The 27,702-nt window shown below is 60.3% G+C and overlaps 4 protein-coding genes across 7 annotated transcripts; 2 read left to right on the top strand and 2 right to left on the bottom strand.

Moving 5' to 3' along the window:
- Window positions 1-5,968: 5,968 nt before the first annotated feature.
- Window positions 5,969-11,728, top strand: EFNA1 (ephrin A1). 2 transcript variants are annotated; one of them, XM_016135638.2, is made up of 5 exons: window positions 5,969-6,201; window positions 9,414-9,709; window positions 10,415-10,480; window positions 10,649-10,699; window positions 10,849-11,728. In XM_016135638.2, the coding sequence occupies exons 1-5, from the start codon at window positions 6,110-6,112 to the stop codon at window positions 10,959-10,961; spliced, it is 618 nt and encodes a 205-aa protein (XP_015991124.2). In that variant the 5' UTR covers window positions 5,969-6,109; the 3' UTR covers window positions 10,962-11,728. The 2 variants fall into 2 exon arrangements, with proteins under 2 accessions (XP_015991124.2, XP_036090731.1); XM_036234838.1 differs by lacking the exon at window positions 5,969-6,201 and adding an exon at window positions 7,722-7,953.
- Window positions 11,729-12,551: 823 nt separating this feature from the next.
- Window positions 12,552-14,807, top strand: SLC50A1 (solute carrier family 50 member 1). 3 transcript variants are annotated; one of them, XM_016135634.2, is made up of 6 exons: window positions 12,552-12,696; window positions 12,999-13,076; window positions 13,212-13,335; window positions 13,887-14,048; window positions 14,226-14,345; window positions 14,427-14,807. In XM_016135634.2, the coding sequence occupies exons 1-6, from the start codon at window positions 12,617-12,619 to the stop codon at window positions 14,526-14,528; spliced, it is 666 nt and encodes a 221-aa protein (XP_015991120.2). In that variant the 5' UTR covers window positions 12,552-12,616; the 3' UTR covers window positions 14,529-14,807. The 3 variants fall into 3 exon arrangements, with proteins under 3 accessions (XP_015991120.2, XP_015991121.2, XP_015991123.2); XM_016135635.2 differs by having other exon boundaries at window positions 14,409-14,538; XM_016135637.2 differs by having other exon boundaries at window positions 12,577-12,677.
- Window positions 14,808-15,171: 364 nt separating this feature from the next.
- On the bottom strand, window positions 15,172-15,748 carry DPM3 (dolichyl-phosphate mannosyltransferase subunit 3, regulatory). Its single transcript, XM_036234837.1, has 2 exons — window positions 15,626-15,748; window positions 15,172-15,525 (listed from the first exon to the last, which is right to left on the bottom strand). The coding sequence occupies exon 2, from the start codon at window positions 15,518-15,520 to the stop codon at window positions 15,242-15,244; it is 279 nt and encodes a 92-aa protein (XP_036090730.1). The 5' UTR covers window positions 15,521-15,525; window positions 15,626-15,748; the 3' UTR covers window positions 15,172-15,241.
- A 9,184-nt stretch (window positions 15,749-24,932) lies between these two features.
- Window positions 24,933-27,623, bottom strand: KRTCAP2 (keratinocyte associated protein 2). The gene is made up of 5 exons (XM_016135633.2): window positions 27,419-27,623; window positions 26,949-27,103; window positions 26,750-26,813; window positions 25,318-25,384; window positions 24,933-25,091 (listed from the first exon to the last, which is right to left on the bottom strand). The coding sequence occupies exons 1-5, from the start codon at window positions 27,606-27,608 to the stop codon at window positions 24,971-24,973; spliced, it is 597 nt and encodes a 198-aa protein (XP_015991119.2). The 5' UTR covers window positions 27,609-27,623; the 3' UTR covers window positions 24,933-24,970.
- Between the last annotated feature and the right edge of the window lie 79 nt (window positions 27,624-27,702).

The following is a 27,702-nucleotide window of genomic DNA, read 5'->3' as shown; positions in this document are numbered from 1 at the left end:
AACTGAGCCAGACCTGGACACCTCCTGCCTGCAGCGACAGGCCAGGGCAGGCTTCGGCCTCGGAGGACTGCTCTCAGAGCCTGTCCCACAAACCCTGCGGGGCCCCCGGGACCCTTCCGCCTCCCCGTCCCCTCTCCTCCTTCCCCCACCCGCAGGCTCCGGCCCTTCCTGGTCCCTTCTCTGCCCACGGCCAGCGCTCTGTGCGAAGCCTTCCTTTGGTACCAGGACAGCTGGGCCGCGAGGTGTGGAAGAAACACACCGGGTCCCCGCTTGAGTTCTGAACCACCGCCACCTTCCCGAGCCTCCGTTTCGCCCACCGAGTGTGTGGTGGCGGGGTGGGGGGCAGGGTGCAGAATTCCTGCCTTTGCCCACCTCGCAATGTGTGGGAGTCTATAAAGATAAAATAGTACCCGATAAAATACGCAGCCGACAACCCCGGGCGATCGTAAAATGTCACACAACCATAAGGGAGTCTGGGCTGCCTGTAACACGGGCGTTAGACTGTAACCTCTCACAGAAGTTACCAGAACGACTGCAGAGCCGTGGGAAAGAACCAAGAACGTGCTTGCCCCGAGCTCTCACTTAGGGGGCTGATTTTTTTTTTTCCATTTTTTTTTTGTGCCTCTCTAAGTTTGTCACTGATCTGGAATCAGGAAAAAAAAAAAGTTATATGAAAGTAATGCTTCTGCTCTTGCACCAGGTTATCGGGAGTCCAGCCAGCGGCAGGAGGAGGCTTAGGGCCACGCCGAGGGTGAATGCCCTGGACCGCCCTCCCCTCCCACTTGGGAGCTGGGACTCTGGGCAGGACAGATTGCTCTGCCGTGGAAACCACAGGGAAGAGATCCCGGGTCCCAGGCCCCCAGCTCTCCTGCCTGCCGGGGTGTGCCGTCTGCAGGAAGTCCCCCCCAGCCCCTCGTAAGCACAGGGTTCGCCCCGACATCCCAAAGGGACAAGTGTTCTGAGCTTCTGCCGCCCGAGCTCCAGGCCTCCACCTCCACTGCCCCTGGGACAGTTCCACCTGCAAGTTCCAGGGCCCTGAAGAGTGACGAGCCTGTGGCAGGGTCACCCTGCTCCCCGGCTGACACACTGCAGTTCCTCATGGGGCAGGGCGAGGCCACGTGGGAGAAGGTGGCCCTGACCCCTGGCAAAAGGTCCCTTCTCCTCCTTCACAGATGCGGGTGGGTGTGGCCAGGGACACAGCCAGTTCTGCCGCCTGAGGGGAAGTTGGCTGGGGAGCTGCTCGGACAGATCTCCCCCAGGATAAAAGGGGAGCTGTGCTCCCTGCGCGCCGCCGGTGGCCTCCGCCGGGCAGCAGGGCGGAGAGCCGCCAGGGCTTTGTCCCTGCCCTGTTGAGCTGCTGTCCGCTCCAGAGTGCTCTGCCATGGGGACAAAGACAACCTTTTGCGTCGACTGCTCGCGGCCGGGTATTCCGCCCCTCGCGGCCCAGGTCCCCCGAGGCCACACAGTGGCCGGCGCTGCCCTCTCCGCTTCCCCCGCCCGGGCCTGTCCCTCTCCCTCCCGCCTTCTCTTCCCAGTGGCACTTCTGCCCCCAAGCCATCCTGCCCTCCTCGCTGGCTCGGCCTCTTCCAGCTCGGTCAGACCCCGTCCTCTGCTGGGCCTCCACCCTGCCCCTGGGGCGCCTGCAGCTCCGGCCTGCCCAGCCCCCACGTTTGGAGCCCGCAGCTCCTGCGCCGACCCACATTCTGCCATCTCCGGGGTTTTTCTCCGACGCGAACCGGATGGTGTTTCCTAGCTAAGTAGCCGTGGTCTAGAGAATCACGTTCTAAGTCCCAAGCATGGCGCCCGAACCGCCTTCTGCTCTCGCGTCCGGCCCCTCCCCTGACCCGTGCTGCTGTGTCAGCTACGCTGCTCTCCCCTGAGCAGACCTGCACCCCTACTCATCCTCCAAAGCCCAGTCCGAGTGTCCCCTCCTCGTGAAGCCCTCCCGTGCCCAAACGCACACTCCTTCCCCTGTGCGCTCACGGCCCACTGCTCAGACTGCTGTCCTGATTATCTTGCATCCTAACTACACGTTGGCGAGCAGGCTGGATCCCGCTAGGGCAAGCGTGTGCATCAGGGGCCCCGCTGCCTCCCAGTACGGTGTTTGGCATGAGAGATTAGCCAACTCGTGGTGGGAGAGGGAGCAATACTGAACACCTTCTGGTGCTTTCTGTGCAGAAACCCCAGTCCCGTCCTCTGCGGCCCTGCCCCTCCCAACCACCCCCCACGTCCCATCCTGCCCAAACTCCTCTTCCCTGCAGTGGATTCCAAGGGGAGAAGCCCACCTTGTCCTGAGTTGGCTGCGGGTGGGGTCTGGGGGAAGCAGATCCATTAGGTTCTGGCTGCCTTGGCCCTCAGTAAAATAACTGGACTGGTCCGCAGAAGAATCTGGCTTGAGTTTGACAAAATCAAGAGCATTTTCCCACATCTGTGAAATCCCAAGATCTAGAAAAGCAGATGATTCCCAGATTTCATCTAAAACACAGGCTGCGTGAGGGCCCGACCCCTGCCTACCGCCGTCCCCCGAGCCCCCGTCAAAGCAGGGTCCAGAGCGCCTGCTTCGTAAATGCTGCTGGATGACACTCAAGCCCAGGCTCATTTCTGAGAACCAATGAACTCAAGCGCCCAGCAACTGAGGACAGTGTGAGCGCGTGGGCGGTGTGTCTGTGACGCTCTCCTGCCCGTCACGGCGCGCACTCTGAAACACTCCACGGAGCGTTATGCTGCCATTAAAAAGACGGTCTACAAAGCTGTCACGACATGGACAATGTCTCCTGTCACACAGTTACAGGGAAGTACACACAGAAATGAGTGATATTTATCATGCGATGTGAAAGCAAGCAAAAAACCCCAACATCCCACAAGCCGAAGGCCGGGAGGACCGACGGCGGCTGGCGGCTCCCCGGCCCTCTATACTCCAGCTTTGCACGCACCACACAGAAAGTGGGAAACGCACTTAATTCTCCAAAATGACATGCGGGGCGTGGAGCAGAGGCTGTGCCAGGCTCTGGGCCCCACCCTCACCCCTGGGGGGGGTCCGGAGACGCCCTCAGGGGCTGGCCAGGCTGGCGTGCCCCAGGGCCGGGTGGCTGTGGCCTTTCCCACCCCAAACCACTGGGCACTCCGCAGAGTACCAACCAGCCCTGCCTGGGCCAGACTGGAAACCCACCGCGGGGCAGGCAGTGCCCTCCCTAGGCTGGCCACCCCCTGGGCATGTATCTCAGGAATTCCCAGCAAGGACTCAGAGGGGAATTTCCCAGACAGGCAGACAGACAGACTGACACCTCAGACAGCTCCCGCCAGAGCACAGATGTTTGCCTCGGGGTGGCGGTGCCGAGAGCCTGCACAGGCCCACGACTTTGCGGTGAGAGGTAGGCTGGTGCCAGAGCCAAGACGAGGCCCGCCTGGGCACGCTGGGGCCGGGGAGGCGGGGAAGAGGGCGGGGTGGGGGCTGAGTGGGTCACGGGGACGCGTCTCCGAGCCCACGCTGGCCCGTGGGGATCGCACAGTGCCTGCACCTCTCCAGCCGCCCAGCAGGGGTCGCAGCGGCTCTCAGAGAGCCGGGGCGGTGAGCGCCGGTAGCGCGTCCGCGGGCGCCACGCGCTTGCAGGCAAGTTTGTTGTGTTCCTGCTGGCTTGTCACCTCCCCTGCTGGTCTGGGGGTCTCCGAGGGCGGGGACTTTATCATCCTTGCCCTCACTGCCCATCACGACACCCGGCGCCTAGGGGTGCCCCGGAAGGCACAAATACATGCAGAGAAGAGCGACAAGATCGAAGCCTTGAGTGAGAATGTTAGGGACAGTGCCAAGCCCGGGAAAGAGGGTTCTGCGTCCCAAAGCCCCCCACGCCTCTCCTCCACCGGCTTGCCTAAGCGCAGGCAGGGTGGGAGCGGACGTGGCCCTGCCCGGCTGGGCCGAGCGAGCCTGAACCTGAAGCTGCCGCCAGAGCACAGCCTGGGGACCCCACACGTTCCCACCCGGCAGCCCCAGCAGCCAGGGAAACGGGAGGCGTGCCCCGTCTCCCACGGGGGGGGCAATCCCCCCTAGGCTGCCATCAGCCCTCCCCTCGCCAGCCCCTCTCCTGTTTCTTTTCAGAGCAGTGCGCTCCGCAGACTAGTGATGTCGCCCCCTCAACATTTATTGACCAGCTACTACGTGCGTAAGGACTGTGCCAGGTGTCGGCAACACAGCAATGAGCCAAAAGCTCGCTGTCCTCGTGAGGCTTTGATTCTATGGGACACAGAAGGGATGGAATGACCCTGCCAGGGGCATGCGGGCAGCCAACGCCCAGGTATCCTTCCAGGTGTGCACACCGCGAGTGAGGCGCCGCCCTGGAGCCTGTCGGTGGGTAGACTTCGGCCCCGTGGGAGGGGCGGGCTGCTTGTCCGGTAAACGCCAGGCTGGGCACGTAGCCTGGGGCAGGTGCCCGCCTAAGGGTGGGGGCAGCGCGTGAAGCCAGATCTGGACCAGCGCTGCCGGGTGGCTGGCCCTGCACTTAGTCGGCGCTGAGTAAATATTTACCTTCTGCGAGGCCTGACTCGCCTCACACAGCAAGCACCCCGGGGGTGGGGACCGACCCCGGCCCTCCCCCGCCCCAGGCTCCTCCCCAAGCGGTCAGCGCCGGCCCAGCCGTGGCGTCCTGGCCCCACGTAATTACAGAGGCCGTCGCCAGGCCTGGCCGTAAAAGAGGAGGATGAAACGGTCTGAGAACCCGGGAAGCTGGGCCCGCGCCGGCCCGGGGCCCCCGGTGTGCGGCTTTCCGCGCCGCGCTGCCGGCTGCAGGGCGGGCCAGGAGTGCGCAGGCCCTCCAACGCCAATCCGAGGCGCGCGAACAGCCGCCCGATCACACAGAAGCCACCAACACGCAGGCACACGGCACTGGGCCCTGCCGCGCCAGACACACATGCGCCCAACCAAACACCTGCCCGCCCGCTCCACCCCGCGAGCGGGGAGGCAGACGCCCACCCGCCAGCCCCCCTCCAGACGGCAGCAGACCCCCGCGGGGTGGGGGGGGCACAGCGAATTCCAGCGGGTTTGTTTACAGGGCTAGGGGGAGGGGGCCGAGTGGGTCCTGGGGCCGGAGGACTGGGGAGACGCAGCCGCCCCGCCCCGGACACGCAGACACGCCTGCCCCCACTTCAGGTCCCGCTCGCCTGTGCACACCCCCAACATTAGCATACGAACGTCAGTTTCACACGCTTCCCCACCCCACACGCGGCTGATAGTATTCACAAATGCTTTCACACTTGCGCGCCGTCACACGTATCTGCACACTCCAGATGCACACGTGCGGCTGCAGTTCGTCACCCTGCACGCTCAGGCTCTCACAGTCCATATTTAAAGCCCGTTCGCACGGTACACACGTGTCCTGGCGCACACACACGCACCCCACACGCCCTGGAAACATGAGTGGACCCGCTCGGGGGCTCGGGTTCCCGAGGGGCTCCCCCTCTCACAGGCGCAGAGGGGCCCTCAGCCCCTGCCGCACACGGTAGGCACTTGATCGCACTTTCTTCCCGGCATCTAGGCGATGACACAACCTCCCGAACAAAGACAACATTGACAAACCCAACAAAAACAAACAGCCGCGTGTGCGGGGGGAGGGGCAGCCGAGCGGCGGAGTCCGGGAAGGGGTGAAGAGTGTGGGAACGCGGAGCCCGAGCTTAAGGTGCAAGGCTCGGGAAAGGTGCTGGACCTAGCGACCCCCTTGCACCCTGAAAGATCCGGGGACACAGACCCCCCCCCCCACACACACACACACAGGCCCACAAAGCCGCGCGCAGACCCGCAAGTGAGCGAACACGCCGCGCGGAGCCGACCGGTCCGGCAGAGGCGCGCGCCCGGCTCCGGGCTCCCCGCCCCTCCCCGCCGCGCCTCTCCCCTGCGCTCCCTTCCGCCAGCTCCCCAGCCGCGAGGCCGCAGGGCAGCGCGGGGCGGGGCGGGGCGCGGGCGGGGCGGGGGGGCCGGGCGGCGCCGGCCCAAAAGGCGGAGTCGCGGGGCTCCGGAGCCAGATCTGTGAGCGCGGCGCCGACTGCGCCCGGGAGAAAGCCAGCGGGAGCCCAGCCCCCGAGGAGCCCCGCGTCCTCGCCCGGCCCGGCCCGGCCCCGCGCTATGGAGCTCCTCTGGGCCCCTCTCCTGGGTCTCTGCTGCAGTCTGGCCGCTGCCGACCGCCACACCGTCTTCTGGAACAGTTCAAACCCCAAGTAAGCCCGGAGTCTCCAGCCCACCGTCTGGGCGCCCGGTTGGCGCTGCTGACCCCAGGTTACTGGCCCGGGCGGCCCCGACCGGAGTCTTGGGAGGTGACCAGAGGCAGGGCGGGGAGGGGGGGTGTTCCATAGGTGTGCTGCCCCTCACCTCGCCCCCAGGAACAGGAGGAGTAGGCCACCCCGGGGCTGCTTGCACGGCACTGTTTCTGCCCCCTCTTTCCTTCCCTCTGGCACCCCTGTTTCTCCGAAGTGAGGGACCCACGTGAACAGTTCCTGCCTCCTGGCACGGACCACTCTCCCTAGTTCCGGGCCTTTCCACCATGAAAGCCTCAGTGCCGCTCCTTGGCTGCCCCTTGGGCCTCTGCCCACACTGACAGGTACCCGACATGAGATCAGGAGTAAGCAGAATGCTCACTGTAATCCCCCGAAGACCCCTCGGGAGGGACCAGGGCTGTGGGCATGGAGCATTCATTCTGCAGTTAAGGTGACTGGAAAGCCCCCATCCCCAGGGCTCTCTCGTGGTGACATGAGCGAGGCACAGGCCCTGTGTGCGTAAGCCATGAGAGTCACCTGTTTATGAGGTTTCAAGTAGTGAAACTGAAGAGATGGGGGAGGGGAGGTCACGAGAAAGATCCGGAAGGAATGGAAGTGGTTAAAGGGTACCAAGGGCTCTGGGCAGGAAGGAGTTAATTTCTCCTGGACAGGTTTAGGGCTTCAAGGCAAACCGTACAGTACTGAAGCTCCTGGGACCCTTTGTTCTTGCCCTTGAGTTTTCTGAAGTTATGGGAACAATATTTTCGGGAAAATGGGAGGGGGTAGGGCGGAGCAGGGAGAGGCAGGCTGGACAGTTTGGGGTCAGGGAAGACACTCAGCTGGCCACCCAGAGCCCCCGCGCACCTGCCCCCCACTGCCCTTGAGAAGCACATTGTGCCAGGCTCCTCCTGAGGGGAGGCAGCGTGGCTGGCGTGGGGGTCTGTCTGTGGCACGCTGGGTGGGGAGGGCGCAGCCAGCTGCCACCCCGAGAGGGCAGTGCCCTCCTTCCCACTGGCCCTCCCCTGCCCTACTCCTGCTGCTCTTTGCTTCCTTGACCCAGTCCCGTCCTAGTGGGACAGAGCAAAGTCCCTGTTTATGCCTATGCCAGGTGTTGGCTGGAGGGGGAGGAGGGGACAGGAAGGCGTGAGCAGGGAGGGGGGAGCCCCAGCCTTTTCCGTTCCCAAGCTCCCAGGTTTCCTCTCTTTCAGGAAGGAGCCTCTTCCTTGACCCCCCCCCTTCCCTGACGCCGCTGCCCCCCTTTCCCACTCGGAGGGCAAGTCAAAAGGGCGCTAAGTGGACCAGACTGGGGGCGGGCGGGGGGGGGGGAGCCCACCGGGCACCGCTTCTGCTGTCCATCTGGCCAGCACACTCGCCTGCCATACCCAGACTAAAGAGGAGCCGGCCCAGGATGGAGTCCACGGGCTGCCAAAGCGGGCCCCGCTTGGGGGCAGAGATGAGGTGGCAGTGAGCCGGGCGGGTATGAGGCTGGCATGGGTGACTCAGGGCAGTGGGCATCTGCCCTGAGATCTCAGGGCGGGGGGCAGCACGGGAAGAAGGGTGGCCCCACTGTGAGCTAGGCACTAGCCTCCTTAAAGCCAGAGGGGCAGGCACCCCGCCCATTCTGACCTGCCAGCGCCCTTTGCCTGGAGCGCAGTGCTGGGGGCAGGTGGGCACTGTGCCATCCTTGGGTCCTAGGGGCTGTCCACATCTGATGAGGTAAATTGTTACAGGTTCTCATGAATGCTGGGGTGGGTGGCAGAGGTGGGTGAGGAATGAGTCAGTGCCCGTCATGGAGATGGGGGAAGACGCCAGGCCCAGAGCTGAAATACCTGTTCTGAAATGGCTTCTATGTTTATCTCCCCAGAGAGGAATTTTAAAAGCCTCTGCTCCTCTCTCTCCCTCCCCGCCCTCCGTCCCTCTGCACGCGCTCTCTCTCTTCCCTCTCTCTCTTTTCTCTCCTTCCCTCTCTTCTCTCCTCTCCCTCCCTCCCTTCCTCCCTCTCTCCTACCCCCTCTCTCACTGTCACTTTCCCCAGGGTGAGGGAGGGCCCTGGTAAGCTCAGCGTGAGCGCCGGCATGCCATTGCAAGGCCAGGCCTCTTAGGGCTCCTGCTGACTGGGCAGTGGGTGCCCACCTCAGGCTCTTGGCCTAATTCCGGCCCCTCCCCCCACCCTATGCCCAGGGCTTTGGCTTGCAGAGAGTTGGCAGCCAACTCTGCTGAGTGTCTAGCTGGCAGTGCTAGGGGAATTCAGAGAAGCTGACCAGCTTGGAGAGGGAAGTGGGGAGGCACTTCCCCCCTCCCCCCGCACCAGGACCCCACCCAGACTGGAGCCAGGTGTCTGCAGCTGGGGGGAGGGGCGGGTGGGCAGTCAGGCTGGAGCCTGTGGAGCCTGGGGGCAACGGGCTGGGGGAGGGGAGCTGGCTCCACCTCGGGAGGAGGGGAGGCGGGAGGCAGCCTTTCTGGAGCTTACCTCGGGGGAGGTGAATGTGTGGCTTTTGCAGATGAAGGGCCCGGGATGTTTTGGGGTGCTTTGAGAGAAGTGGATGAGGACACCCGAGCACACGTTTGAGAGTGAGGAGGAGAGACTTGAGAAGGATGAATGCACTGGCGAGAGGGATTCAGCTTAAAGGACTCGGGCCTTATCTCTGGGCCCGCGTGTCCTGGGGGTTTGAGGGAAAGTGAAGCTGAGATGCGAGGTGCTCGGGGGAGAGGACGGAGGTGGACGTGCAGCCGGGCTGGGGCTGGGTGCCGGCCTGGGGGAGGGACAGGGTCCCATGGGTCCGGTGACGGAAGCGGCCGGCGGGGTCTCAGGCTGAAGCGCAATTGCATGGAAAGGAGCAGATTTGGGGAAATGTTTACGGGCAGCAAGAATGATGAGTGAGCTCAGGGGATACTTAGAAGCCCCTCCTCACGTAAGTCTCAGGGCGTTATGGGAAATGTTGCCTGGGATGCCACCTGGGTACCAGTTAGAGGATTATGGGAGACAGTGCTGGTGGGGATGCTGGAGATGGAGGGAGCGTTTAAGAGAGGAGATCGGTAGACCTTGGGAGGCGCGGCTGTCGGAACGCCTTTGTGCGGGGGTCCGGTGTGCAGTGTGAGGGGCCCCGTCCACATCCGGAGGCCCGCGGCTCTGGGCTGGCTTCTGAGGGGCCGCCGTCTCCGCCCTGTGTGCCCAGGTTTCGCAGCGAGGACTACACGGTGCACGTGCGCCTGGGCGACTACCTGGACATCATCTGCCCGCACTACGAGCCTGCCTCGGTGGCGGACGCCGACATGGAGCAGTACACGCTGTACCTGGTGGAGCGCGAGCAGTACCAGCTGTGCCAGCCCCAGTCCAAAAACCAGGTCCGCTGGCAGTGCGACCGGCCCAGCGCCAGGCACGGCCCGGAGAAGCTGTCTGAGAAGTTCCAGCGCTTCACGCCCTTTACCCTGGGCAAGGAGTTCAAAGAGGGTCACAGCTACTACTACATCTGTGAGTGCCAGGGGCGTGCACGCAGGCACCCATGCGGGGGGACGCAGCTGGCGGGGGCACACGCAGCACGCCTGCTTAGTGGGGCTTCGGGCCGCCAAGGGGGCCCCTTCCAGTCCTGGCTTCTGTTTCATTCATTCATGTTACAAACGGACAGTGAGCTTCTACTCTGTGCTGAGCACTCTGCTTGGCATAACAGGCACAGAGCGTCCCTGTCCTCAGGAAGCTGGGAAGAGACACGGAGGTTTTCAGACCATTAGAACAGCACGGTGGGACAGACTTGAGCACAGGGGCCCTGGCCAAATGACCTGGGTATCTGCCGGGCTAGGGGGCCTCAGAGAAGGCTTCCTGGCTTCCCAGAGCTTAGGACAGGCAGAAGAGTCGGCCGTGAACGAGGGCACGTGTGCAGAAGGAACACATCTTCAGGGAACTGCGTATGGCCAGCCTGGTTAGAGTAGGAGGGACACTTGGAAGTGGGGAGACAGGAACTTGAGGGGCGGGCAGGGCAGACCATAGGGCCTAAGACGAGCTGCGGAGTCTGGACTGGACCCAGAGGGCAGTGGAGCAGGGACACCCAGGGCAGGTGAGAAGCAGTGGGCCGCGAGGAGGGGGGGTTGCGATGAGCAGGATGAGCAGGACGAGGGTTTGAGCTTCTATTTTCTTCCAACAAAAGTCCCTTCCTTAACGCCCTGTGGGTTTGTGTTGCAGCCAAACCCATCTACCACCAAGAAGACAGGTGCTTGAGGTTGAAGGTGACCGTCAATGGCAAAATCAGTGAGTGTCAGGGTGCTGTGGGCCTCCCTCCTCCATGCCTGTGCTGGGCCTGGCCCAGCGATCTGCGGTGGTGATGGGGGGCGGGGTTTCACTGCCCGGCCCACCCAGCACCCCAGCCCTCTGCCTCCCTGGAACACTGCCCGACCCTTGGCCACCCCTGTCTTGTAGCTCACAGTCCTCAGGCCCACGCCAATCCACAGGAGAAGCGACTTCCAGCAGGTAGGTAGCTGGACCAACTGGGCTTGGGGCACGCGAGGGGGTCGGGGGTGCCTCCTCTGCCAGGCAGGGCCCAGGGAAACCTTGCTGGGCTGCGGGCCGGCGCTGGTCGTGGGTCCGCTCACCGGGAGCCTTCGCCCTTCACCTTGCAGATGACCCGGAGGTGCAGGTCCTCCACAGCGTCGGCCACAGTGCGGCCCCCCGCCTCTTCCCACTCGCCTGGGCTGTGCTGCTCCTGCCATCCCTGCTGCTGCAAACCCCGTGACGCTGTACGCCACTCCCAGCCTAAGGATCGGAACTGGGCTCAGGAGGCAGGGGCAGCCACCCTCGCCTGTCCCTCCCGAAGCCCCGGCCCTGGGAGCCACTCCCGCCACACGCACAAGCTGCCACCCAGCAGCCTCGAAACGGGTCAGTATTAGGGGTTTCAACCCAAAGGAGGTCAGCAGGCCAGGCAGTGCCACCTCAGCAGGAAGGACAAAGACGTGGGGACAGCCATTCCCCTGCCATCCCTGCCCTTAAGCCAAAGAAACAAGCTGTGCAGTCATGGACGCTCAGAACAGCGCTGTGGGAGCAGAGCTGGAAGGAGTCAGGGTGACGCGGTGGACGCCGCGCTCGGAAAGACGCCCCTGCCCGAGAGCGGGGACACCGGGACAAACTGACCGAAGGAAACGCGGAAAGAGACAGTTTCCTGCCCACGAGCCAGGGGCAGGAGGGGCAGGACGCTGGCGCCGGCCCCACGCCTTCCACCTGTGCAGCTGCGCTGGCGAGGGCCGGGCCAGGCCCTGCACCCTCTCCCATCCCGGGGCAGCACTGCCCGGCGGCGCCAGCAGCGGGGCCGCGCCAACCTGTTTACTTCCAGGGGAGCCATAAGGGCAGCGCCCACGTGCCCGTCTGTGCCTGGAGTGTGGCCTGAAGGGCAGGGCCCCCGTGTACAGAATCTGTATATACACTTGTGGTGTGTCTGCTCATTTATACAACTGGAGTTTTTTTATACAACGTTCCTTGTCTCAGAATATAATACGTTTTTTTGGACGTGGTTCTCCACCTCTCCGTGCTAACTCGACCGTTGAGTCTCTGCCGCGTGCGACCCCAGTAGCGCCGGCTTTGAATTGCTTCCCCTCCCTCTGGAAAGAATGCCGGCCCCCAAGGGCTGTTGTCCCCCACAGTTGTTCCCGCGTCACCTCTCGGGTTCTAGGGGTACCCCCAGCCCGGAATTCTTCCTGCCCAACCTCTGCCCCAGTCCCACGCTCGCGGCACTGGGCTTTGGGCTCTGGCGCGCGGGGGAGTCACGGCAGCCCTCCAAGGTCGGCCGAGCCTTGGTGCCCGCCCCGCGGCCCCACCGACGGACGTGTGGGCGGCTGGGAGGGAACGCTCCCAGCGGCAGGTCGGGTTGGACTAGGGGTGTCAATGATGCCCGCTCCGGTGGACCCGCCAAGTTAGCGGTGTGGTTGAAGGGGGGAGGGCACCCGAGAGCACGGGCGGTTCCTGGCAAACCCTGTTATTCAGGGAAGAGACTGGGAGAGGCTTGGGCAAAATGGGGGGAACCTCCCGAGCCCTGGGCCACGGCGGCTCTGGGGAGCGCGCAGCAGTCCGGTCGGCTCCAGCTGGCTCGCGGGCCCGTGGGAGAGAGTTGAGGCTGGGGATCGAGGTGACGCTAGAGGAGCGTGGGGGGCCCGGGGACGCGGCCCGGCCGAGGCCTGGAGGGAACGCCAGCGCCGCGAGCCCCGCGAGCCGCCGGCGCGCCGGAGAGCCGCGCGCGCGTCCTGGCCTGACGTCCGCACCGGGTTCCGGTCGTTTCCGGGGGGCCGGCCGAGCGCGCGGGGGCGGGGCCGGGGCGCGGGGGGCGGGGCGCGGACGTCGCGGGCCGGCGCCCAGCTCGCCTGCCCGCGGCGCCGAGCGCGGGAGCCGGCCGGGGGAGGCATGGATGCGGCCGGCGCGGCGGACACGCTGCTTTCCGGGGCCTGCGTGCTCTTCACCCTCGGCATGTTCTCCACTGGCCTGTGAGAGCGCGCGGGGCGGGCTGGGGCAGGCCGGGCAGGCCCGGGGAGTCAGGAAGGAGCCGGCGGGGACAGACGTGGCCGCAGCCCCAGGCTGCATCCGGAACCCGGGGTCAAAGTGGAACCGGGTCGAACGGGCCGGGATGCCAGGGCGGGGCTGGTCACTTGACCTGAAGGCAAGGGAGCTGAGGGCGGGGCCGGGGGTCTGCAGTGGTCCCGGAAGATGACGGCGTTGGGGATCTCGACTCGCCAGCAGTCTGGTTCTCCCCTCCCCTCTCACGCCCGCGTTCGGGGCCCCGTTACAGCTCCGACCTCAAGCACATGCGGATGACACGGAGGGTGGACAATGTCCAGTTCCTGCCCTTTCTCACCACGGATGTCAAGTGAGAGGGGCGACGACTGCGGCGGGCAAAGGCGGTCTGAGGGAGGCGGGGGAGGGTGAGAGGACCGTGGCAGGGGCCACTCGGGCCCCCCTCCCACGACCCCGCGGGCAACTGCCCCTCCCCTGCACCCTGCAGCAACCTGAGCTGGCTGAGCTACGGCACCCTGAAGGGAGACGGGACCCTAATCGTCGTGAACGCCGTGGGTGCTGCGCTTCAGACCCTATACATCTCGGCGTATGTGCACTACTGCCCTCGGAAGGTAGACGCCCTCCCTTGCACCCCCCCCCCCTCGGCTGCAGGCCGTGCCCTGCTGGCAGGACAAATACTGCTTCCTGGAAGACCAACAGGCTGGCACTGCCACCTTTTCCTGGAAGGCCGCTCCAGCCGTGCAGTTCTCCCTCCAGGAAACCGGCCTGAGACTCTCACAAGCCCCTCTTCTGGCAAGGCTGGGAGCTCTGCCCAGCCTGGTGGGGCCTTGCTGCCCAGCAAGCTGCCAGGAAGGGCTTTTGTCTCCATAGTTCCTCCAGAGCCAGGGCCACCGGCTCTGCTTCCCTGTTCAATCAGGCAAGCATTTATTAAGCTCCTACTGTGTATACCACGCTCACAAAAAGGTATTTTGCCCTTCCTGAGCAACCTCCTGTATTGTGGGTAAATGAAGTCACTGCTGGGGAAAAGGCTGACAGGTGCAATACTGGAGGCTTAGCCAAAGGATGCAGTGTGGCACGGGAGAGGGCAGGATGAATTGATTTCAGCAGGGGGGTCAGAGGGCTCCTGGTCCACCCGGAAGTAAGGCTGTTCCCTCCCCGGCAGCATGCTGTGCTCCTACAGACCGCAGCCCTGTTCGGGGTCCTCCTCCTGGGTTTTGGCTACTTTTGGCTCCTGGTGCCCAACACTGAGGCCAGGCTTCAGCAGCTGGGCCTCTTCTGCAGTGTCTTCACCATCAGTATGTACCTCTCGCCATTGGCCGACTTGGTGAGTGAGGGTGTCCAGGGAGGAGATAAGGGTCAGGCTCGGTAGAGGTGGGGAGTGGGGAGCAGGAGGGAAAGGCTGGGTCACAAGACCAGGGAGCATGTTTGACTTTGGAGGAAACTTAGACAACGTGGAAGCTTTGCTGTATCTGGGCTCGGACTGTCTCATCCTCTCCCACAGGCCAAAGTCATTCAGACTAAATCAACCCAACGTCTCTCCTTCTCACTCACCATCGCCACCCTCCTCACTTCTGCCTCCTGGACCCTCTACGGGTTTCGACTCAGAGATCCCTACATAATGGTGAGCAGCACTGGGAAGGGGTGACAGGTGTGCAAGGTGGAAAGACAGCTCCTCGCCTCATAGCCGCCTTTGTGATTTCAGGTGCCCAACCTTCCAGGAATCGTCACCAGTCTCATTCGCCTCTGGCTTTTCTGGAAGTACCCTCAGGAACAAGATAGGAACTACCAGCTGCTGCAAACCTGAGGCAGGTCACCTGACCACCAGGCACCTTAATGCCAACCTGTTACCAAAGAGAGCTCCTTTGTTTCAGCTGTTCCTGCCGGCCGGCTCTACAGGTGTTGTGGGTTATGGAAAAGAAAGAGAACTTTGAATCAAGGGACCAAAGAAAGCTTTACTTAGAAGATTGGGTGGGATGGGGAAGATGAAGCACTTATTTTCTAAAGATTATATTTTTCAATTTTGGAGGTTGGGGTGAAAAACTTAGAATGTGCCTTAAAATAAACTGTTATATACTCCTGCCCAGCAAGGCTTATTCTCTTTTCAGTGATTCTCAACCCATCTGGCTGCACGGGTGAGGGGGGTGGGAGACGGGGCGGGGTATACCGCCTGATCAATTTTTCTCGGGCTGGTAGGGTTGGCTCAGAAAGGTATCTGCAAGAACCAGAGCAACCTGGGGAAGACCTAGGAAAGCCTTAAAAAACAGAGCTTGGAAGTTATGAAGGAGAATGTAAGTTAGGCTTCAAGAACTTCCTGATAGGACCATAAAAGTGAAACCACAATTCCATCCTGAGAGATCCTGAGAAGCGGACTTTGCCTCCTCGTCTGCCTTTCACAGCAGGTACACTGAACCCCCAATTCCCATTCTCCATACTCGAACTAAACGAAGTTTAGAAATACACTCGCTCTTTAATGGGGGATGAGACGGGGGCCGTCCGGGCGGGAATGGGGTTAGGGTGTCAGAAGCGCATCCCCCTGCGGGCTAAGTCGGCTCGAGCCTCCTGGATCTGGCTCTGCAACTCACGGGCGGCGTCCTCGCAGTCGTGAAAAGTGGCTACGCGATAGCCCACAGTGCCCAGGGCATAGCAGCCGGCGCACACCAGCAAGTAAGCAGGCAGAGGCCACAGCACCTCCCGGCATGACAAGGGCAGCTCCAGGCCCAGGGCTCCCGTGGTCAGGGCGGCCCAGGCGGAGCCCAAGAGGGCCAGTGCCCAAAGCCACTGCGCTAATTTCGTCATGGTTGCTGCGGGAAGAGAAACAGAGCTCGAGGTCCTTCCACTCCGCGACCGCCGCTCCACCTGGGACCCACTCTGCCCCGCGCCACCGCGCTCCGTCTCACCTACCTTTAGGGCCGCTGCGCCATTCCTCTCGCCCTCCTCGGCGTCTCCATTCAGCCCGCCACCTGCACGTTCCGCGGCGGCGCGCTTCCCGTTCCGCGCTGCCCTGACGTCACGTCCGGAAGTCCCAGCGGCTCTCCCGCCGCCTCCGCGCGGCTTTCTGGGAGTTGTAGTTTTGGCGGCGCCTGCAGGGCTCGCGGCCGCGGTCTCTCTCGCTTGGCGGAGTTCTGCTTCTCTCCCTCAAGACCCCGCTCCAAACCTGTGTGGGGCTGGCAGAAAGCCTGAGGCCACCATTAAACCTTGCAACAACATGGGAATTTACTATTGTTTCCTTTATACGTCATTTCTCCTCCATAGAAATCCCATTGGTTCATTCGTTTATTTACTCTTATTCACTGGAACGTTTCTTGAGCCCCATGATAGAGTTTGGAGAAACAGAGATATCAAGACACTCGGCCCCCACCTGGAGTGGAGGGGGAAAGAAGAAGTCGGGGAGACGGAGGCACTGACAACCAGCGATGATGCCTTGAAACAGGTGTTCGAACAAAGGTCATAGTTTTGAAAAGAAACGCAGGGAAGCAGCCCGTACAGCCTCGGGCTGGGTAAAGGAAGGCTCCGGGAGGGTGTGTTTAAGGGAAATAAGTGTGGGAACAGAGGAATTACCTGATGTGCTTAAGGTATTGAGAGACAGGCTATATATCTTTCAAAGAGTTTGGGGGTCGAATTCATGATAGGTATGTAGACAACCCAGTAAAGGAAAAGGTCAGGCAGTTATCCACTTCCAGGAATGCAAAGAATTATAAAAGAAAGGAAAGAGAATCGATAAAAGCCTGCCCAGTAAAGACTAGTAGGAACATGACTGTACGTTGGACAGAATTAGGTTTACTGACTTGCTGCTGCAAGAGACAACACACACCAGAGGAACTGCCCAAAGAAGGGCTCATCAAAGGCAAAAACAGGATACGGGAAAGGTGGAGACCAGGTAATATTTAAGTAAAGCAGTGTTCTGATCAGTTCGAGGGAAGCACAGATATCAGTGAGGGAACCAACAACAAGCCTGGGTTGAGAAGTGGACTGAAGGTCCACTTGGAAACCGCAAAATTAGGATAATTTTAGACAATTATGTAATAGATGATAACTACATAATTAAGGTAAAGCGAGTCTGTCGTATCCAGAACGCCATCATCTGAAGCTTTGCATCTAGGTGGGAAAGCATGGCTGCTCTTTTATGTCAAAGTAATCCACGAGGCTCAGACCTCCAGGCAGGAGTGGGACATTCTGTTCTCACCGATTGATTGATTTTAAATACCGAAGTTTGTGACTAAGATTTTAGAGAAGTTTCTTTTGTGTTAATGAACAAAAGCAGTCCTTAAAGATTTACGGAGTCTTAGTGCAAACACTACATAACTCCTGTGAAGAATATGTTCACAGCAATAATAACATAAACGCGGAGTACCGATTTAATTAAAAATTAGAAGGTATTTGAATTGAGAGGGTGGGGGCGGGGAGCCTATAAGTAGTCAGGATTAGAGAGAAACATATCTTTATCTTCCAAGGCAGGCAGGTGGCTGATTATACCTAAAATAGAAAAACTGTGTGTGTGTGTGTGTGTGTGTGTGTGTGTGTGTGTGTTATTTAGAAATATCGAGGCAAGCACCAAAAGCAGCAGCCCCACACCTTGAGAGCACTTTCTGGATGAGTGTGTGTAAGGATGAGAAAATGGTAGGTGCCTTGAAGAACTAGTTGGCTTTTTACTCTACGGAAATTCCTTTGTTAAAGTAAAAATTAAACAAAAACATTTTTAAAACTCGCTCTATGAACGTCAAAGCCCTACCCCTACTCCCTTCCCCGTTTCCTCCCAAATCTTCCCGGTTACTCACTCAAACCTCACTGGGCACCGTGACTTTCAGCACAGGTCAGGGGTGGGGCGTCAGCTTTGCAATAGAAATTCCATTTTATTCACCCATAGTAGACCTGGCTCTGAACCATTGCCGCTCCCCAGAAAATGTTGGGGGAGGGGGAAGATAATGAGAAGGGGCTGCAGCACATAAAAGCAGATAAGAACATATAACACTGTAATAATCAGAAGGCTAAATATTCATTGAGGGACGACTATGTGTCATGCCCTCTCTGACACTGTTAGGTTTAATGTTCACCACGCACTGCAGTAGGTACTTTTATATTGCCATGTCTGAGTGAGGAAACCCAAGCAGAGAGATGGTTAAAAAAAAGTAATTTGCCCAAGGTCACGCAGACAGTCAGCAGCAGAGCTGTTCCATCAGCTCAAAGCTATGTGCTTAGTTATTTCATCCTCCTGGGTTACTGGTTCAGGAATGGGCAGATAGGGATCATCATGGCAGCTGATACTCATCAATTGATTGCTCTGTAATGAGTACTTTATGTGCATTATTGCATTCCATCTTCACAGTCATCATATGAAGAACATGCTATTATCTCCACTTCACAAATGAGGAAACTGAGGCACACCCCAGATAATCTGACTTCGGAGCCTGCAAATTTTGCCACTGCGATATAGTACCTCCCTCCAGAGATCAACGGGACATAATAAAAAGAGGAGAAATAGATCAAACATATACCAATTTAGCATATGATAGACACATCATCTCAAGTCAGGAAAGATGAATAACCTGAAAACCATTTGCAACTAGTTTACCATTTGAAAAAGTAAATTCAGTTAGATTTCAGCCTCACACCTTATCCAAAAATTAATTCCTGGTGCCTTAAAGGTAAAATTCAATGTGAAAAGTGACACCCTTACTACGGCACAAGAAAACTGGGGTACCTTTTTCCCTGATGCCGAGCTGGGGCATCGTGCCCTCCAGTCAGCCTTCCTGGGCCCTGACTGTGTCCCGTGGGCTTGGTCACCATCTTCCTTCTCCGAGCCCCCACAGCCTCTCTCTCATAGATGGCACTCACTACGTCAAGCTGTAGGGTTTTGGTGTCCCTGTTTGGCTCTCTCCAGGACCAAGCAGAGTGCAGGGAACCCAGCGAGCCTTGGCTCAGCGTGAGATGATGAGCAGAGGGAAGGAGAGGTTGGTATTTGATGGTGTCCAGGGAAAATGGCCCAGCATTCCGAGTTCCGGGAAAGAGAACGACTCCAGAGCTTCTCTTCTGCCAGACGTGAGGCCTTTGGCCTTGGCTGGTGCTGGACGGAAGCCAGCAGATTCTGATGGCCCCAACTCCTTGTTCTCCAACCTTTTCCAGGTCTTCGCTCCTCTGCTGCCACAGGAGGACCCGGAGAACGTGATTAGAGCAGGGTATGAGAGCGGCACAGGTTCGGGGTTAAAAACTGGGGGCTTTAGAGCCTGGTTGTCCAGAAGTTAGGTTCTGGCTTTTTCCTTCACTTAGCTACGTGACCTTGGGCAAGGAACGTAATCTCTCTGAGCCTTTTTTCTTAGCCGCACAACGGGACCAATGATTGATCCTCCCTCATAGGGTCGCTCTCAAAATTAAAGGACACAATGTAGGTAGGGTACTGAAAACGACGTGTGGCATTTGGGACGCAGGCAGTGAATGTCAGTCGCTCTCGTCGTTGTGAATAGCTGTTATTGGTGACATCTCGGGGCTGAAGACGCACCTTAGTCCCCACAGAGCGAGCCCAGCCTCTTCCCATCATTCCCAGCCCACCTGCTGAGGTAAGTTACTTCTGCAGATGGCTAAGCTCATGTTTGTTGGGGCTTTCTGTTTTTGCAAGCTTTGATTTCAGAGGGAGAGAAATTCCAAATCTGGGAGCAAAATTACATACGGCACAAGGAAGGAATTGACTGGGGGGAGGCGGTGGGTTTGGTTTCGCAGGGGTCTGATGCCAGGTTAATACTGGAAAGGTGAGTAAGAGACATTCTGGCGGGGGGAGGGCATGCCAGGCGAAGGGTGAACCTACACAAAAACTCAGACGCAAGAGAGTCAACGGTGAGTCACCCTCAGAGACTGCCTTTGGGACAAAGACGGCTTCCTGTGGCAGGAGATGAGGCTGGAAAACCCGGCCAGGCTATGAAGGACCCCATGAAAGTATCTGTGTTGGGGGGGTTGGGCCCTCAGGTCAGCAGCTTCACCCCTGAGAGGAGTGGGCGCCTCCCACGTGTGCCTGCGCAGATCCCATCAGGCAGCAAAGCTTTCCGTGTACCCACAGGGGCTGAGGTGATCGCCGGTCGCTGGTCAGGCTGTGTTGACTCCATCCCTGTTCTCAGGGCGCCCACAGCTCCATCAGGGTGACAAAGACAGACACACACGTAATCAACAAAAACACATACTTACAAAATGACAGCCAGGCTCCTGGAGGAAACGGTGGATCTGAGATCCTGCAGCTGATGGGAGCAGGGGCTGGGAGGGTCAGGGCTTCCTAGGGAAGGTGAGCCAGAGGGAACGCGATGGGACAGGAAGATAGCCCTGGGAGGAGGGACCAGCGCACACCTGGGGCTGAGAGGGGCACGTGGCCGATTCGGGGATGAGGCGGTGGAAGCTGAGCCCCAAGTGTGACGGAGGTGTGTTGCCAGTGGGGGCGGGGTTCTCCTTTAAACAGATACGTAAGGAGCACCCGTGAGACCTCAAGCAACTTTCTGGTGAGCAAAGCAGACGAATTCCCTGGTGGGAGACAGACAGGAAACACTCGCGCTAATATTCAAGGGGTGAAGTGGTGAGGGGTACTGCGGCGCGGCTGGGGACGGGGCTCACGGGGCGCAGTGCGCTGCTACACCTGCAAGAACACCGGAATGAAGCGAAGGAGGGAGAAGCGCAGGTGTCTGCCGAACGAGTGTCCCAGGCTGTGGGGACAGCCAGCCGAAGGCTGCGGGGGGGAGCTGGCCTGGCACGGGTGGCACCCGCCGACGGGCCTGGGCCAGGGTGAGCGTGGGACGGGCACTGGGCGCTGAGCGGTCAGCGAGGAGGCGGGGCCCGGGCGGGGTGTCGTGACCACGTGGGTAAGCAGCGTGGCGGGCACCGACGGATCCGAATGTCAGTTCCATTTGCCTGGTGGGTCATCCTAACCTTTTTCATTTCACCTCGTTTTGTTTCACTGACATGGGTGTGTTAGTCGGGGGAACACAGATGCATCTGTTTGTCTTAAGGAAGTGGCTCGTGTGGGTACAGAGGCCGCACGTCCAAAGTCCGCAGGCCTCACGGAAGCCTTGCCTCCCTCCAGCGCGGAGCTGGCCGGGGGCTCCAGCGGGCTGGAGGCACAGGGAGGGGCCGGTGTTAGTTGGTGTCCGAAGTCCGGCCGCTGCAGCGTCCCGTCGTGCTGGGGAGGTCAGGCTCGCTCAGCGTGGGCCCTCGGTCGGCTGGACGAGGCCCCGTCGTGGAGGCCAGTCTGCTTTACTCCCACGTTCAATGCAAACCCCTCGCAAAAAACCCCCTCGCAGAAACATGCAGAGTAACGTTGGACCAACTACCTGGGCACCGTGGCCCAGCCGAGTCAACACGTAAAGTTAACCAGCACGTGGCCACCACACAAGGCTGACGTGAGGGTTGAACTTGAGAATGTCTGCAAAGCACAAAGCACGCTGGCGAGCGGCCAGCACTCGGTTAAAGGAAAAACACCATTTGCCAGATGCCTAGTGGGGCGGGCACTCTGCCGCCAGGCTCGTCCTGTCTGCCTCTCGAAGCGCCACAGCAGTGTGATAGGCGTTATCACCACGTTTTACAGCTGAGGAGCGCGAGGTGCAGAGAGGGCCCCGGCCTTGCCCAGGACCCTCCCCTGGGAAGCCAGCGCCCAACCGGAGCAGGGTCTGTCTGACTTCAAGGCCTGGGTTTTCCCACCGGGGACCGGCCAGACCCCGACAGAGTCAGAAAGAAGGCCCTGGTCGCAGAGGCTGGAGTGGGGGCTGGAGGCTGAGTGGGGACAGCAGGGGCGTCCAGGGCCCTGTGTTAGTCCAAGTACCCCACACACGGCAGTCCCTGAAGCGGCCCCCATGGCAGCTCCTGGCCCTGAAGGAGTGTGGGGGGGTTCTTCCTGTGGCCCCAGCTGTGCAGTACTTGTGGGGGCGCAGCCCGCAGCCCACAACGGTTCCCTTGCTTCTCCAGCTTATTCGGGGTGAGGGCCCCTCGCGGGCCCCCAGGGCCACCTGGCCCAGGCCTTGTCACACAGGCCTCACATTTAGGCTGCGGACAGGCACATGGTCACTCACTTTCACTGAAGAATTTCCAAATATGCACAGAACTCGACTGAATTATACAATGAACCTGATGTGCCTGTCATCACGAGACTTCGTGTACTAAGGCCTGTGATCCCCTGTGATGAACACAAAGATGTTGTATCATGATTTCCTGTTAAAAAGCGTTCGTTTGGGAAATGTAAACATTTCAAACACGCCTCAGTTTTTCATTTTAAAGTGTATTTGGAGCCTCGGTACTGGAAGGGACTGGACCTCTCCCCACCTTTTGGAGGCCTGCCTCGGGGAGCAGCTGCAGAGAACTTGGGCCCTAGGCAGAGAGGGAAGGACGGATGCCCCCTCTACACCCGAGCCGGGTCACAGAGGCTGGGGGCAGGTGGCGGGGGACAGCGGAGCCTACCCCGCAGACAGCAGGCCCAGGGCATTCCTCTTTGCCCTCCGCCCCAGACCATGCGGGTGCCAGACACCAGGGCCAGCTAGGGGGCTCCCTCTGCCTGGACAGAAACGCAGCCCCCGGTGTTGCCGGCGCAGCCTCTGTGTGGCCAGCTCCCTCTGTGGGGGTGGGGGTGGGGGTGAGACTTGGGAGCAAGGTCTCCGCCCTGCCCGGGGGCAGCCAAGGCTGGGAGGGAGGAACGTATCCGAAGGCCAGCAATTAAGCGCCACCAACTGTGCCTGCACAAGGGTTCCAGCCATTGTTTGCCCAGGCGGAGGCTCTGTGGGTGACCCTAAGTCAGGGAGGAGTGGCCTGGGGCGGCCCCCGGAGGTCTCCAGGGCAGGGCCTCCAGCCTCCCATTCTTTCGCGGTTCCCACAGCGCCCCGGGCCGGCGAGCGCACAATGGCTTCAATGCGCGCTTTTGACGGACGCCTTCCCCTTTGTCTCTGTCTCTGCGTCTCTTGGCATCTCTGTCTCTGCGAGTCTCTGGCTCACTCTTGTTTCCCAACATCCTTCCCGAGCCCCCGGGGAGCAGAGCTGGGGGGGCCGGGCAGTGGGAACGGGACAGCGTCCTGTTCTCACCAAGGACAATGAGGGCCGGAAAGGGCTGGAGCCAAGGCCTGGCGGCCTCCGCGCCCCGGGCGCTCCCGCCCCGCCCCTCTGGCGTGCCCGACATGCCAGTGCCCTTCGTACAGTCCGTAGAGTCCGGCCTCTGCGGGTCGAGGACCCTTCCTGCCCCGTCTCCCCTTCCCGCTGCCCTCGGTCATCACCGCCTGCCCCAGGGGGCACCCTGCCCGCAGGCCTCCACCTGCGCCCCTCCCCCGCATCACTTACTCCCGCTTCCGGAGCGGGCGGCGGGGGCCGGGGGTGTCGGGGCCACGTGTGAGGGAGCAGGAGGAAACATCTGGCTTCTCTCGTCCCCGGGGAGGGGACTGCGCCCTCTGCCCGAGGCCTCAGCCTCCAGGGTGGCAGAGCCCCAGGGGTCCCAGGGCCGAGAGGCTGGCACCTCTGCCCTGCTCACCTTCAGGTCCCCAGGAGCCCCAGTGGCCTCCCGCCCCCTTACCTGATGGTGGCTGAGCAACTCCTGTCAGGGTTAATTGGTAGGTCAGGCGCAGGCAGCCTGCAAGAGGGCCTGAGCTGGCGCCAACCCACCTTGTAAATGTACCCATTCCCTGAGGAACAGGTCATTATTCCTGGGCCACCTGCTGTCCCTGGTGCCCACGCTGTGGGTGGCAGCAGGTACCGAGATCCCTTGGCCTGGCCCTGGCACCTGCTCTCCAGCTCCTCCCCACCCTGCCCTGGCCCACCCCAGCTGCGTCTGCACTGCCCCGACCTGGGACCTGGCCCTCTGCCCACTGCTCCCACCCCAGGTCAGGACACAGCCAAGGTCTGATCCAGACCCAGAACAAGCCCAGCGTCCTCATAGGTCCAGCGCCCATTTCGGACAACAGCGCCTTCTCCCCGAGGCTCCCAAGTCCGCCGCCGCCCCATCACTAGAGAAGCTGGAGCCTAGCGCAGCCATCTCCCCTGGGAAGCTCTGGTCTCGGCTGAACTCTGCCACCGCTCCCAGCCTAGGGGAACTGGAGACCCAACTCAGGCTTCAGCCCTCCCAAGGGAGCTCGTCTTCTGGGTCCCAGAAGGTTGGCTTCCACTGGAGACCCCGCAGCAACCCTCGCGGCCCTCAGGGTGCGTCCGCAGGGAGAGCGTTGCTAGGCTCTCGGCGACATGAGCTCACGGCGCCCTCTGCAGGCGTCCGGGGTGAACTGCAGGCACACCCTCCTCTGCCACCAATGGGAACAGATGGATGGGGGTCGGCCACCAATGGGAACAGATGGATGGGGGTCTCCAATCCTTAACCAGAACCCCTCTGACTAACTCATCTTCACGGGGGCCTCTTCTCTGACTTAGGCACACCCCATGGACAGAACTTTCCACTCCAGGGCAGTCTTGCTGCACGCTATCCAGCACTGTGGAGGATGTGAATCGGACTGAGGCACTGCGTGCACCCCAAAGCCCACAGCACCAGCAGGAGGGGGTGCCACGGTGCCCCTCGCAGCAGAGCACCGACAGAGTGGCCCCTGCGAAACCACTCCGCTCACCTCCAGCGGGGCGGGCATCCGGGACGCAGCCCTGTCCCTACCGTTTCACATACTTTCCTAAGACGCAGGAAGTTCCTAATCTCCTGGCTACTGGACAAGAGGAAAACGAAGGCACCAGAAGGAAGGGGAAGGGGGCAGGAGTCGACCCTGGACATCTCTCAACGCTAGGGCAGAAGAAATGGGTCTCAGAGGCGACACAGGTGGGGACCCCCCCAGACTCGGGGCAGAAGGCAGGGGACTCATTTGCTCTGGGTGCAGAGCTGGGAGTGACAAAGCCTCACCCCCCTCGTGTCAGTGGAACCCAGTGGGAGTGTGGGGGAGGGGCTTTTCCCTTCCTTCCTCTTTTGTCCCAAGATGCGGTCCAGTCCCCATGGGCAGGCCTTCTGCACTGTAGCCTGTACCTCTGTCCGAGAGGGCAAGACTGCAGGTCATTGGAGCACTTTTCTTCCATGATGTGACGCAAGCAAATGCCACTCCAGTGCCTGCCAAAGTGCCTGCCACTGGCCGCACTCCATAAACATTCGGTAAAAATGAACCTTGGAGGAAGAAAAGCCCCACCTTCCCCACGGCCATTAACACAGCAGGTGCACCTGCCCCCGCACTCTGCACGCCCACCACACAGGCACCGGCTAAAGAGGTCCACAGCGCGTCACAGCTCAGAGCTACAAAGATCAACTTTATTGGACACCCAGGGTCAGTTTCTCTTTTTGCCCTTGCCCGTGACCTTGGCTGGTGTGAGGACTGGAGCTGTTGCCTGGTACAGCGTGGAGGAGATCTTGTTGATGTAGTACAGACCGACCATGGAGAAGATGAAGCTGCAGGGCAAAGAAAGGGCAGTCCTCAGTGGGCACGCTGCCGGCCTGGTGCCTCCTCGGGCCGGCACCAGCACCAGGCAAAGAATCAGGCTCAGTTAGGGAATGGGGAAGAGGAAAGAAGGGAGTACAGACGGGGCAGGGGTGTGGGGAAGGCTGGAACCATCACAGGAAGCTTCAGGGCCAAAGACAGGGTGCTGCACCCCTCACCCAGCTGACGGGCGCTTACCAGGTGGTGACACAGACTCGATGGATGAGGCCAGACGCAAAAAGAGCCAACAAGAGGCAGAGGAGAACTGGGGAGGCAAGAGGGGACAGGAGGGTGGAGGTGAGCCTGGGATCGCATGTGAAATCAGGGCGAAACGTCAATCTTAGGGAACCCGCTTGAAGGGATATGGCGTGACAATGGCCGGAGGACCTCCGGTGGCCTTGATGATGCCCGGGACACGGAGGCAGGAGATGCAGGCTCCTCACCAGCTCTGCCTCAGACATCATTTAGCTTCCCCATCCTGGCTCTACTCCGGTGGAAGGGAAAGGTGACAGCAGAGTCAGAAGGGCCAGGCTTGCTCCCGTTTGGGGAAGAGGGTCAAGGCTCTTCCAACTGAAGCCAGCCTGTACGGATCAATTCATAAAACTGACTGGCCAGTGGCGAAAATGAGGCGTCACTCCCTGGACACAAATTGGAGAGCACAGGGCCTGGCTACACAGACCCCTGGGGGCAGGAAAGGGTCTCAGACTATCTAGAGTAGGGCTGGAGAAAAGGTGGAAGGACAGACAGCAAAGGCAAACCCCACCTGTCTGGTTGGGAAGGGCACTGCGGGCAAAGAGGGCAAAGAGGAAGAGGACCGAGAACCCTACCCCACACCACAGGGTTCTTTCAGAAGCAAATAAAAGGCAATTCGCATGAAAACCAAATCTAAGAGAGGAGTCCCACGGGGGCTGCTGGATGGAAGGAGCTCTGGGGCCTGCAGCAGGGCTCCGTGGGGAGAGCAAGACCAGGAGGAGGGCGACAGCCATGGACCTTTGTTCTCCTGGTGGAAGGCTTTGTAGGAGACGGCAACCGCTGTCACGTTTTGAGCATGCGGCAATTCCTAGGTGATCCGGCTCTGACCCTAATTTGCCTTGAAACTTAATTCTCCATAAATACATAAGTCATCAATTCTCAATTACGTGAGCAATCACAAGGATCATTTCAAACAGAGAACAATCTAAGTTATTCTAATTTGGCCAGGATATCTGTTGACACAGAAACTTGGGGCATCTGATCCTTAGGCTCTTCACTATCGTCTCAAATATAATTCACTAATACTGGGTCAATTTCACAGCAGAACCCCTCAACGAACGCCTTCCTTCCTGCTTCTTCTGGTGAAACAAAGCACACATCCCCAGGGACGGATGCAAAACTTGCCTGCTCCCCTCGAACCTCCTCTGGGAAGTGCCCAGAAGGCAAATGAGTTTTTTGCTTTTAGAAATCTTTTCTTCCAGCCCAATTCCAGGTGCTAAAGAAAGCGCTAGATCCAAAGCCTCACAAGTCTCCAGACAGTCTTATTAACACATTTCCTTCTCCAAAACAACCTTTACTTTCCAAGTACCTCAGTACTGTGTTGGGGGAGGTTGGAGGAGGAGAGGGTTCAAATATTCAACCCCTAATTCTCACTTACTCTCTGGGAAGATCTTCGCTTGGAATCCTTTGCCAAAGACAAGATTCTCCAGATTATTGAAGGCCTGGGTGGAGGGAATTAAGGAGCAGTGCGAGCAAGGAAGGCAGAGCTGTGTGGGTAATGCAGAGGCACAAGCCCGCAGGGCCCTCTGCCTTTCCTACCCTCAAACACCGCGACCCCTTCCACGCAAAGAGGATACTGTGAGCGAGAAGACGAAAAGGCCGGAGCCAAGCAGGCCCCCCTGGATGGTGAGCCACTCGGTGGAGGCCAACTGGCGGCTGTACATCTGCATCCCAGCGAAGAGCAGCAGGGACAGGAGGGAGGACAGCGCCAGCGAGGTGCCCGTACCCACCACTGGAGGGGATGAGAGAAGAGGCGGAGTCAGGAGGGGTACTCCCTCCAGGAGCTGCCCGCAGATTCATCAGGTCCCGGAGCTCGAGAGCCCGACCGATTCCCAGCACTCGCGAGCCTTCGGCCTCTCCCCAACTGCCCCCGGCGACCCTCAGGAATTCCTCAGCCCGGAGCGCCAGGCACCCTGCGGTCCTGTGCAAATGCCCGCCCCCTGGAACCCAGGACACGTCAGCTCTGCGGGGAGAGGACCAGGAAAGCTGGTCTGCTCCAACTCCAACCCCCACTAGTCTGTCCGGGGGATCCCGCTGGTCCCGTTACCCATCACGCCCGCTCCTGGGTCCAATAGGCGCCTCTGGCCAAGAAAGACTGCAGCCGAACCGGGCGCGGTTGCCTGTGCGCATGCGTCAGCTCGACCGCACTTGCTTCCCGCGCGTCTTCCGGTCTCCCTCTCGGCGCCCGTACGTAGCGCCCTCTTCCGGCAGGGAGGAAACATTGCGTCAAAGCGCATCCTTGGCCACCGCCCTAGTCCCCCGCCCTTACCGCACCCCGAGCATCTGCCGCCTCTCAGTGCAAGCTGCACTTAACTCTTCAAGTCACTGGGA

This window comes from Rousettus aegyptiacus, unplaced genomic scaffold, assembly GCF_014176215.1.
Source record: "Rousettus aegyptiacus isolate mRouAeg1 unplaced genomic scaffold, mRouAeg1.p scaffold_m13_p_17, whole genome shotgun sequence".
Lineage (NCBI taxonomy): Eukaryota > Metazoa > Chordata > Mammalia > Chiroptera > Pteropodidae > Rousettus > Rousettus aegyptiacus.
Note: the sequence above shows the minus strand (reverse complement) of the source record. Positions and strands in the feature narration are given on the sequence as shown.